The following is a 12,943-nucleotide window of genomic DNA, read 5'->3' on the forward strand; positions in this document are numbered from 1 at the left end:
GAGTTTTACCCTCTGGACAACTTTAGAAGAAAAAAATACAGAAGGAAGAACAACCTAGGAAGGTGTGCATATGGAATCCAGGACATTTCACTACAAAGTAATAAATCCCCTCTATTTAAAAGTAATATATGCCAAGGACTTGCTCATGTACCAAAAGGAAATCAGTGGATAAGAGTTGCAGATTTAGTCAAACTACCACTAGACAGTCTTCTGTATTGCTGTGCAAAAGGGAAGATTAGTTTTAAAAGAAATTTTGTCTGTGCTGCTATGTTTCACATTGTATCTATGAAAACATTCCCTATTTCTCATAGGAACATAATGAAAGAGTGTTAGAAAGTAGAACTACCATTTACCCTACCCTGCTGTTTCCATTTACCATTTACCCCACCCCTCCACACCCCACTATTCTTTTGAGCCAAAAACCAACTTACATCCAAAGAAGAAAAGAAACCCTGAAATCAAGTACTCCTTTTTTCCCATAGTGATTTGGATCCAGATTATTACCTCTGTGTAGCTGGTATTTTCAATTGTTGGTGTTAAACTCAATGATTTTAAAATAACATTTTTTTCCTGCTCCTCTGCCACCCCATCGGGTAATTTGGGGATGGTCTTTTTCCTATTTCCTCCTTTCTTTCTGCAGCGTTCACACTATTCATAGGCTTGAAACAGCCTTTTCAGGTAATTTTCTGAGTCATCTCAGTGAGAAACTGTGATTTTCAACAGAAAACATTTTTTTAGAAAAAGTATTTTTCTTTTTTTCTTTGCAAATACATCAGAAGCCGGGGTTACCATTCCTTACAAAACCAAAATTTTATTGCACTGCACTGAAGAGACAGATCTCCAGAAAGGCATACCTGAAACAGGCAAATGAATCATCAGTAGAGGTTTCCCAAAAAGCTGCAAAGCAGTTGATAGGCAACTGGATTCTTGCTAAATGTCTTGAATTCTTTTGGTGTGCCCATAGTGATCTCCTTGCAAAATACAGTAGCAGATACTTTCAAAGCTGGAGCAGCTGGACTCCATCCAGGTGGAGGTGCTTGGAACCTGACAGTCAAACTTTTGCTAAAAGAAACTACTTCTCATTTCCCTCCACAAAACCTGCCTGAGTAAAATGCAAGAGATTTGCCCTCAAGAAAGACACACATGGTCCCCTGCCCCCCCCACTAAGTCTCCCCCCACAAATCAACAGACCACAAACCAACAAACCACAAACAAACAAATAAATCCAGTGACAAAAAGCTGGGAAGGTTCTACCTCATTGTAGATTTTACTGAAGTATTTTAATGTGAACAGGAATAACTTCCTGGAAAATAAACTAACTGCATCCTCATTCTGCCTAGGAAAACGTGGCTGGAAATCACTGAGCCAAAACAGAGCCTTTGCAAGCAGGATTACAGCACACTGTGAAAGTTGCCAGCAATAATTACAGTCCAGCAGGGCAGAAACCTAATTTTCAGGCAGGGTAGGTAGAAAGCAAGTAAAAACCAAGAAGATGGAGTAAAGAAGAGCAGCTGGATAGAATGCAAGGTGGGAGGAGGCTGGAGAGGTGCTGGGGGGAAGTAGAAGGAAAGTATTATCTAACCTTGGACTCTATCAAAAGCACTTATTTTAAAACTGCTTTGCTCTGTTTATAATCTGTTCCATCCTTGTTTGATTACTTTTTCTTTCCTTTTCTTTTCTTATACATAGTTTCTGGCTCAGCAGGGTCAGTTTAGTCTTATGTGTTTCATTCATTTTTTAATTTTTTCTGCCTTCATGCTGATATTGCATTGAGCTCCTAAAGGCAAAGTCGGGTAACAGCATTTTACTTGAGAGCAGTGAATATCAAACAGACTTTCCAGACTGTGTCTGGAAAACCAACGTCCAGATTAGCAAGTAGTAAAACACAAAATTTTGTTTTGCTTTAAAGAATGCTCCCTAAGCCATCATAACTGTGTCACAGCTTGCCATATTCCGGCCTAGGTGAATATATAAATGATTAGCTTTCATCAATATGAACTTCTATGCATTGGACAGTATGTACAAGTCTGTACTCCACATAAGCAAAGTTGATTTTACTCCTAGAATGAGAAGCAAGAGCAACAGATAATAATCATCAACTGTAAACTTCCCAGCCCATAGGATGGTAATGAGTGTAAAAACTGTTCTGAAATAGTCTCAAGCAGTGTCTGGTAAAATGAATGACAGATCATAAATATTCTTTCAAAGTATCAGCATATTCAGTTCCTCTTTTCATGCCTTTACTAGCCAAAAAATAAGTCTCTCTGAAAATTCTACAGAAATGAAAGAGCTTATTCTGCTTGAGGTAATTGTAAGGTGCCAGGATTAAATTGGAATAGCTATGTAGCACAAGTCTGCATTTGTATTTATTTTGTAACAGGTGAATTTTTTTTTTTTTTACAGTATGGTAAACCTTGACCACTTCAGAGTATGGAGAGCTGAAATATGGTCAGATTTTTAGCATGTATTTGTTTGGAGAGGGAGACTGATGTGCACAATTGTACAGAAAGATGTTTTACTCTGTGTCATGAAAGAGACAAGAGATGAAGGAGAAAAATAATTTTTTAAACCTCAAATTCACTGTACCTGCTGACTAGACAATGGATAGCTGAAGATGAAGGAAAAAATTCAGGACAGCAGTGATGAGAGCAAAGAAAGCACCAAGTGTGCTCACTTTACAAACTTAGCACTCGAAGAATGCTGCAAATTATTCATGCTTTTAGAGATGTAATTTTTTTCTCATCATCATTTCATTATGACATCGGAGAAACTATATGGTGATTTAAAATATATTTAAAGTGCTCTTTTTTAGTTACCTTCAGAAGATCTTTTAGTGTCTTTAAATTTCACCTCTGAAATATAAATATCACCTCTGACATATAAACTTTTTTTATGCACCTCAGTTATATAAGAATAAAACCTCTCCCTTTTCTAAAAATAACACAAATGCAATTGTGAGTGCAACCTGAAAGTCTCCTCTTTTAGAACACAGTTTGGTTTGGCTAAACAGACAATTGCTTCCAGAGTACATGTTGACATTCATAATTTAGCTAGGCCAGGCCTACTTAAATATTTCAGCAGAAAATTACCCTGAAAATAAAAATGAGAGTTTGATAAAACAAAACATTAAAGAAGGTCAGTTATGTAAATTGTCAAAAATGTTCAGGTAAGATGGGAAAGCATTTCCCTTTTTCTTGGAAGGAATAATACTTTTTAACACAGAGGAAAAACTGTTTGAAGAGGAGGCATTTCAAAGATCAAAGTGAGGAGGTGAGTCAATGGGTCATACTGCAGAAGAAGAGGGATGGCCAAGTAAGAGAAAATTCAGGGACAGAAAGATTAGAGGGAATTGTGTTTAGGGAAAACGTAACTTTAGTAGTTTGTTATTTTGAGGAATATGAAAAAGAATTCCAAATGAGGAAATATGAGGGGGAGAAGTTTGAATGTTGGTTGAAAAATTTAAAAAATTTTACCTCTCCTTCATTGTGCAAGCACTGCAACAGTTCATGTTTTAATTTGAGTTTTCATAGACTCAATGTCTAGTAAAAAGCAGGGAACAAGCAACATAATCAGTGCTTATAAGAAAGCCAGCAATTCTGCAATTGAGCCATCAATTGATCTAAGTTACTGCAAATGTCTGGCTTTCCCTGTACCTGGTACCTTTCCTTCCAGACTGGGCATCTGAGACAGCCTTAATGACTGGGAGAACAGGTTATGTAAATCTCACTGCTCTGCCCCATTGAAAAAAAAAAGAAAAAAAGATGCGCACATACTGTTTAAGTCTTACAGTACTATCAAGAGTTTGGAATAGAATATGCATATTTTCCAGTGGAATAAATGACCAAAAATGTTTTGGTAGTAATCCTATTTCTTTTCCCCTACACAACAGGTTTCACACTGGTACATTAGGACATTTCACTGCCTGAATTAACAGTCCCCGTGGTTAAAGTTGTAGATTGATAAGTAAATATAAATTGTAGATCACAAAACATATAAGCTGGCTAATACAAGTCAGACACTGTCCTATAAAACTCTGGGCTGTGCGCACCACAGACTGTGAACTTAAGCAGAGATGTGATTTTATGTCCACTTAGCAGAAACTTGTTAGGATCAGGCAAAATAGAGTAATTGTTTTAACTGCTGAGATAGACATCTTTATTCACACATTCATATAATCCAAGGTCTGCCATTACCCTGTTTCAGACCAGAAATGTGGAAGTGTAATGTAGCTCACTTCCTGCAACTCTTCTACTACAGAGAGAGTTCTTGGAGGTAATGGCAAGGCACTGACATAACAGATATTCTTCTGAAACATAAAAGTCCCAAGTTATGGAGAAAGTTCATCACTGAGATGGATATTCTGTTACTCTAGGAAAACAAGAATTCAGTTTGGTTATTCCCATTGATGCATATCCAGAAAAATTTGTGTAATGCAAGTCATGGCCATAAAAATATTGCCTGCAAGTCTTACATGCACTCATATGTCTTCTGAACTGAAAATGCTGACCTTAGAAGGAAGTTCTGTGAGTTGATTGGGTGGCAACAATATTGATGCTGGGGACTGTTGCTCCATGTTAAACTTCAGTTTCTACTTTTCCTTTGCAACAGTTTTCAAACAGTCTGATGAGACATGGATGCCTGGATGCTTTGCTACGGATGATGCAGACATGGCTATTCTGTACTGAGGGTGACAGTGTCATGACAACATGCAGAGACCAAGCAACAAAAATAGCCACAAGCCATTAGTTTCTTAGCTGGCTTGCTGGTGAGACTAAACAGGCAATATCTGGAAAAGGCAGTTTACATAGTGCGAGATATTCCTGCAGGACAGTAAATTTGCAGTTCCTGCTTTATCTACAGAAACGCTGCATCTCATACAGTGAGCTCCTCATCTCTGGCTGAGATATTATAGCACTAATGAATGAGTCTTTGTGCCCCATGTGAAGCCACAGAAAGGATAATTTTATTTTCTAAGAAAGATAAAAGAAATTATGATTTCCCAGACACAACACATCCTGGCAGAAATAAAGGTTTCTGAACATTATCATGGAATATATAAACTGCATGGAACCCTTCCAATTCCCCGATTGCAAAAACTGGTTTATATTATCTAACATGGAATTTTGCTGTGCCACCAAGTACTGCTTTGCCTTCACTTTCCTTATCCAGAAAATTTACAGAGCTGTATAACAATTCAGTGTGTATTTCCCAGTGTCCCTGTTAATAGTGTAAATGGGGTCATGGATATTTTCAGAAGCTTACTTTTTTAGAGAGAAAAGAAACATTCTAAATTTTATTTCTGTAGCTGCAATTTTAACCACAAAATATGTAGGAAGATAGGAAGTAAAGAGACGGGTAGTAAGTTTCTATAGTATCTATCAGATGACTTCACTGTATGCACCAAATAAAACAGAAAATGTTTGCTTACTGAATATAAGCCACAAAAGGAATACTGGTCTTTGCATGTTCCAGATGTGAGGATGGTGCAGCAGAAGTTTAGGATGGACCCAATAAATTGTACACTTCTGCTTCTATGGTAGGTCTGACGTTTTTGTAGTTTCTATTAGCAGATGCCCTGCCTCATCTGACAGTAGCTGGGAAGCAGATGGTATGATCAAACGCTTTTCCAGGGTTCAGTGTAGTACAACAGCTGCCTTTGTTGTTGTTGTTTTTTTGTTGTTGTTTTTTTTTTTTTTTTATTATTTTTTTTTATTTGGGGCTTTTTGGGTTGTTTTGTGGGGTTTTTTTCGTGTTTTTTTTTTTTTTTTTTTTTTTCTTTTAAATATAGCTCTTTTTTTTGTGAAAGTTGTTCTCTGAGTTACTGAAATGAAAAAAAAACCTAGCATTAAATTTTTGCTCTCTGTGGAGTCAATGACTAGCTAAGTTAGCTTCAACTAGTTTCATCTGGCTTTTTGGCAGCTGAAAGCAAAAAATATGGTCTTGGTTCTTCTTGGTTCTTTACCACAAAAGAAGTCAGGTGGGGTTTGGAGAATTAAAAACCACTACTCATTATCTTAACACTTATAGAGGTAGAACCTAAGTACTAGATTAATCCTATTGATTTGTATGGGCTGGATAGGGAGGTTTAACCTTCTCCAAAATTACTAGAGTGTCACAGTAATTCCTGAAGTGGATTGGCACATCAGTTTGGATACAGAGGACAAACTGCATTCCACTTTATGCTGTAAATCTCACTGAGTGTTTCCATGGGAGAAATGAGAGCTGTTTTAGCAACCAGCAGGCCAGCAGTTACATGATGCTTTCCTGCTCCAAATGCCTGTTGCCAAATTATATGCTGTTCACGGCAGCTATGCTGCAAGAGCTACAGTTGACTTTTACTGTTTGAGAAGACACCAAACCCTCTTCAAATTCCTCTCTAAGAGAAAAGAATGACGTGAGTAAAAAACATTAGCTGAAATTATTTTGTTGTTTCTGAAGAAAAATTTCTTAAAAAAACCAGACCTAAATGAACTTCTAACCTCTGGGAAGGGCCAAAGAAACCAAGCGACAATATGCCAGTAAATTCTTAAAAGTCCATCTTATTTAGCTAATATTTAATTCAGATCAAAGTGTATGCTAATAAACAGTTGCAGCCAGCATTTGATTAGCATGTGAATTCGCTGAGCTTGCACATCCAGCTGAAAGGCACAACGTTTTTTGCAGCTAGTATATGATCAAGTCAAACTCTTCCCTGTATAAACTCTTCCAGAAACACGGAGAGGTTTGCTACAGTAGCCTTTTCTGTCACGCAGATCTGAAGCCATCAAGGATCAGCAAAGCCTTATTGGTAGTCCATGCAGAGAAGAAACTGCTAAATCACTGTGAAATGCTGGAATGTTGATGACTCAAACAACCATTTGCAAAAGCTGAGGATGCTTTGCTGACGATGCTCCAAGTAACTGCAAAGGGGGTGCACACCCAACTGTGGACACTACAACTGAGTGGTGAACAAGATAAGGGAAGAGGCTGAAAGGGGGCAAATCCTGCGAGGTGGGATAGTTCTTTTTATCATGCCAATGTCCTTACACAGGTGGCTCAGCTTCCCACGTAGCCTGAAGGTACTCATCCTTTCTGATAATTGACTCAACTACACCGAATTAAAAGGCAGCCGTAATGCTGTTGTGTCCCATGATCTACAGGATTGCATTACTGTGTAAAACTCCCTAGTCCAGCAGAGGAGTAGGGCATTCCCACGGAGCCCGAGTGTAGCATCAACCCACTGGACTTTGTGCTGCATGGCCTTCCCCCAGCCCCAATGGATCGAGACTGCGAACATCACTTCAACCAACAGACACAGAAACTGCAACAATCAGGTCTCATCTTTGGACCCACAGGCGGTGAATATACACCTTTCTAATCTTATCCTCTCTTTTTCTTTCTTTTCCTTTATACATTTTCTTAAGTGTTAATTTTTATGCTTTTATACTGCTGAATTTCTAACCAAAACTGCTACATTTTAAAATTAGCCAAGTATCTTATTCTACCTTAAAAGTTCTAAAGTTTGCAAGTAAAAGTTTGACATTGAGCTTCCCAAGAATCTTGGGTTTTTTTTCCCCATGCACTGCTCAGAGTAAATCAAACAACTTTTTTCAACAATGACTCAACAGCTTCCCAGTACTTTGTGTAAGTAATTAAGAAGAGTCAAAGCCCTACAAAAGTGTGGCAATACTGGCATTTGAATACTGGCCATGCAAGGCAACTTTCTCATGCACTGTGTATTTTGGGAAAATGGGGATCCACCTCTGTTTGACATAAAAGCACAATAAATAGCAAGCACCTGCATGATGCAGGTAGTCTGGATCTCAGCGCAATGTGCTCAGTTACTACAGCATGACACCTCCTTTGTTTCAATCTGACAGCACCAGAACTGCAAGTTGCACATTCAGTCATCTGGAACTACCTACTGCCATACCCATCAGCAGCACAAAGCTGAAGTGAGGTTTGCACTGTCCCTGAGCAGCCATCATGATTGCCACAGCAACCATACACTGGTACAGGAACAACAGGGAACACTAGAGGCCAGAGGAAAATATCTATTACTTGCTGCTGTGAGCTAGAGACGGGATTTTATTTTTTTTCTTTTAGTGGGAAATTAATCAAATTGGATCTCTTTCCTCTTGGTGGAAATGTGTTCCATGAATGAATGCATGCACACAATGCCCACCGACCACACTCTCCTTATTCTGCAATTCCTCCTTGTAATGCAGTAGCAGGCAATGATGTTATCAGTTTGCTTAATGTAGTCACTGAAACTTCAACTATTCAAGGAAACAAATTAAGTGGAAAATGGCCATGGTAGTAATAAGAAAACAAATTTACCCAGCAGGTGGCACATTACTGCTGCAGTTAATGTGCCACTTCTTATTACTAAGGTGTTTAGATGGGACCTATCCTGATTCACAACAATTTCCATTTTCTATTAAATGAATAAAAGATTAGGTGTATTTACTCTCAAAACACTATTTTGGAATAATTAGTTCTATGACAAACGTCTCTCACTGCCACAGGTCTGGTTGTTTTGAAGGACACAGACCTTTCTGGCTTGACAAAGTGGCCTTTCCCAGTGGCTGCCCAATGAGGCTCCACAGACAGACCCATGCAGCTTGCTGGAAAATGCATTCTGGCTTCTGAGAAATTCACATAATGATTTGTGGAAAAATCACTCCAGCAACATGCCAGTCCTAGCTGCAAAATTAAGTGTTTCCAAAGAGCAGAGCAGCCTGTATTTGCCAGAAAACTCAGACACCAGATTTACTATCTTTAAGGGAAAATACTAAGACAAATTTTTTTATTGAGACAGAAGTAAATACTCCTTTGAAAGCTGAAAACAGACTTCTGAGCTATTACCCAACACAATGTGTTTTTCAGAGATGGCTTGAAGTGGAGTCTCCTAACCTGCTTTCTGAGTACTTAGCTGTGGTGACTCCTCATGCTCTCATTTTAGCATAAAATAGGTCTTGGCAGAATCTTTTTAAAAGAATTACGTGTAAATACGACAATAAAGAATCTCCATAAATAAGCTATAAAATAGTATCCTACCCTTGTCATCTACAGCTATATGTACACAGACATGTGTAGTCTACTTCATTTTAAATAGATTTTTATACCTTAGCCCACATTAAGCACCTTGGTCCAAATACATTTCTGAACAAAACTGGGATGCTTGTAATGTCAATTCAGATAAGCACGCAATTTCATAAAAATTATTCATTGAATTGAGAAGTTAAAATTCTTCTGTCTTGCAAATCTAACACACCTAGATCACTCCCCTTCTAGGGCCTCACTTTATCATTCATCGTGTGTACTTCAGCTTTAATTCAACAGAAAATTTAAACTTAATCAAGTAAATGAAACATACACTTATTATTATTATTATTATTATTATTATTATTATTATTATTATTATTATTATTATTATTATTATTATTATTATTATTATTATTATTACTTTCTGGATGTACAATTCAGAGATCATTATTTAAGAGTGAAATCCAAGATGTCAGAGCTTGAAAAAATCTCATGATCTGAGAAAAGAGGTAATTTTTGCTATGATTATGCCTTTTCCCTGGCTACAACACTTGCATCAGATTTGTATAACTGATGAAATAAACAGGGCAGGAGAATTTTATCCTTTTAATGCCTTTATTAAAAGTGACCAGCCCAGGGTTAGGAAGCTTGACAGGTGTGCAGTCTCCGTCGTGACTTAGGGAAGGAGAATATGCACAGCTTTGTTCGCTAGGGTCAGAACTGGGGGGTCCCATCCTCACGAGAGCTCTAGGATGTCACCCCGATTTTGCAACTCTGCAGTGACTCCTGACTCGGGGTCTTGCTTTCAGATGAGGTCTTTGTTCAGGGTGAGGGGCAACAAAGGTTTTCAGGTCTCTGCAGGCTCAGCACTCTGCTCCCCACGTCTACACGTCACTCTGATATCTAAATTCTGTGTTGGCTCGTTGTTTTTGGCGTCTTTTTGGTAAGTTTGATGAGGTTCCCATGGCATGCTGGTCCCGAGGTTATTTTGCAATCACTCTGATGCCTCCCCTCCACTCACTGTCTGGGGAGAAGTACAATTTAGCCCCAGGCAGGCTTTACCAATACAAAAGGGGGAATTAGCGAAAACGACCGGTCATTACAATAACAAACAGGTAGAACTTCACCTTGCCAGCAACTAGTCCGACTGGTTTTGCAACCCTTTTTTTTTTCACAAAAAAATTGGCAGATTTTTGTTTATAACAACTGATGCCAGACTTTTCACACATTTTAAGCATGTAGAGAAGGAAAAATTATTTCCAAGAAAGCTTTTTGTTCCTTGCATTTGTTACTTGCATTTTATGTTCGTTCTCCTCATCTGTGATTCATCTGTATTGATGTACTTTACGAGCATCCTCCTGGCTGCACCCTGTTTGCACTCAATTATTTAGTGGCACACAGAAATAGGACAAGCCTCTCCGGCACTGTCTAGTTTGTTCTCTATCAATCCAGCAGCTACAGAATAAGATGGGCAGGCACACTGACCACAAACATAGAGAAAAGAGCTAGATCAATCTATCTGCTGCTGAGCTCTCTGAGACAATCTGTTGCATCTTCCTTCTATTTTTTCAGGAGTTGATCAGACTAATGAAGGTCAGCTCATCAAGCAGAGTTTTTCCTTAAGTCAACAACCAAATCAGAGGGTCAAGCTTGAGGAAGGACAAAATCTGGGACAGATGTGGCAATGTGAAGCATCTAGCTTTGCAGGAACAAAGGACATCTTTGAAGTCACCATTCACCCTTGGAAGTACTTCACAACCCCAAGTTCATCCATTTCCTCTGGTTATGCTGTCTGCAGCACCATGAGCACCACCTTTCTTTTACACACATACAGGAGGCTGTGAGTTTTACAGGACCATTAGCCTAGCAACCACACCTGAGACATAAAATCTTCCTAGCATACTGATGTTGGAATTACCTGAGTGCAACTTAGGTACTAGACAGAAACAACTGTTCTAATGTATTATATTTACATATAGTTAGGCTAGTGTTACAAATTGAAATTCAGAATACTTAATTTTGGGCACACCATCTCCTCACTAATAACTCTTCACAAGATTAGTAGGTGGAGAATGTCAGTGGTTACAGATGTTGCATATCTGCAAAAAAACCTGTAACAAATGCACAGCCTTGCTAGGACTAAAAATCTTAATGTGAATACTGTGGACAGAATCTTCAGTTATTTCTCAGTAGCAGGGTTTGTTTAAAGCCTGACAACCTTTTCTGGACTTAGGTGCCTGGAGTAATCAAGAATTGCATTTTTCTAGTCTAGATAATTCAACATCTGCCTCTGCTTTCTATCTGTCATTCCATTCTTGTTCCTGCCTTTGTGTTCGTCTCTCCCTTCCTCTCTCTCTTCCTCATTCTTTTCTTTTATCTTCTATCTATAGGTATGCTTTTTATGTCTATATGCAGAACAGTAGTTTACAAGTAGGTGCTATTATTATTAAAATTATATATTATTATTGCTACTATTGCTACTACTACTACTACTACTACTTCTACTACTACCACTACTACTACTACTGTTACTACTACTACTGAAATGGCCACAAAATAATGAATGCTGTTGCCCTAAAAAAACCACTCTTTCTGATCAGTGGATCAGAAATGTTACAGAAAATTCACTTTACAGCATTTTCATCAACCTGGAGTTCCCAGAAGCTGTGATGTGAATCAAACCCAAACCTTAGAAGACAGATTAAGTTATAAAATTTGAGCATGTCTGTCCAGTCAGTTTGTGACAGATGAAATTCACAGTCAGTTTGTGACAGATAAAAATTTGAATCGCAAATTTTTTCAATGTGCTTTTTCTTCAAAAATATTCCTGCAAAAGCAGCCTTGTTGATCTCCAAGAAACTGCTAAAAGATCTTGTACTCTTCAAGAGAATACAAGGATGTGTTCAAGGGTAGCCTTGCCACGGCAGTACATGAGCCTCAGAGAGAAGCTGCTTTCATTTCATGCCATGTATCCCCACAGTAAGGTAAGAGCCCTCCTGGTACCTCTGCAACCCTACAGCGTCTTTAAAATACAATCCCAGGGACAGATGCATAATTATGACTTTTCTGCTTTCTGTAGTCACATGAAGTAGAACTGTAGTCATGATGTGCCTGAGGATGACTGAAAAATAGTAATATCCATATCCTACTAGCTACATTCTATGCTGTCAGATGAAGCGTAGAGGAATTTACAAAAGGGAACAGATCTGTTGCATTAGTCACTTTAAATGCAAAAATATCGAGTAAACAAAAGTCAGCATGATATCACTTTAGAGTCTGGAAAACAGAGATCAGATTTATGATACCTTCCAACAGGCACATAAAAGACTTGACCAAAAGAATGCATTGAACTCAACATACCAGCTCCTTCTTCTTCATGCACTCCATGAGGATAATGAAGAGGTGCTGTGCCTGGGTTCGGGTGTATGTGAAAGTCTTCTGGATGGTAACTAGCAACTGGTCCCTCAAAGACTCGTTGATCACTCTGAAATTTAAAAAGAGAAGATTAAGTAAAAAAACAGACATGAGTGAACACTGTAACTTCATTTCAACTGTTTTCAGGGACAAAGGTCAAAAAAATAAGAGTCAACAGATCACTGGAGGTTGTTTTGGGCAGGTTTCAAGCTCAGGAATTGCTGAAACTATAAGAGATAAATTGGAAAACACTGTTCTAGGAGAAAATGTTGATTGTGCTGAGGTCCCTCATCTACAAAGTTTTCATACCAGTTCCCACATATTGCATGACAGAAGGTCATTCAAACTATCAGCTCAGTGGGATTTCCTAACAAAAACAAGAACCACACTGACAGTCTGAATTTGAGGGAGACCAACACTTTTAAGTGAACTGAAGACTCCTTTCTATCAGTGAGTTAGAAAAATTCAACTTGTATTTAATTTTATGAAACTGGAAACATTT

At 38.3% G+C, this 12,943-nt stretch overlaps 1 protein-coding gene across 3 annotated transcripts in view; it reads right to left on the minus strand.

The window, feature by feature from the left end:
• Nucleotides 1-12,943, minus strand: part of TRPM3 (transient receptor potential cation channel subfamily M member 3) — a 386,409-nt gene that overhangs the window by 73,251 nt on the left and 300,215 nt on the right. For all 3 annotated transcript variants that reach the window (XM_058043663.1, XM_058043665.1, XM_058043664.1), the window contains exon 8: nucleotides 12,388-12,511. In XM_058043663.1, coding sequence (XP_057899646.1) covers nucleotides 12,388-12,511 — 124 coding nt within the window. The remainder of the gene's footprint in view (nucleotides 1-12,387; nucleotides 12,512-12,943) is intronic.

This window comes from Melospiza georgiana, chromosome Z (assembly GCF_028018845.1).
Source record: "Melospiza georgiana isolate bMelGeo1 chromosome Z, bMelGeo1.pri, whole genome shotgun sequence".
Taxonomy (NCBI): domain Eukaryota; kingdom Metazoa; phylum Chordata; class Aves; order Passeriformes; family Passerellidae; genus Melospiza; species Melospiza georgiana.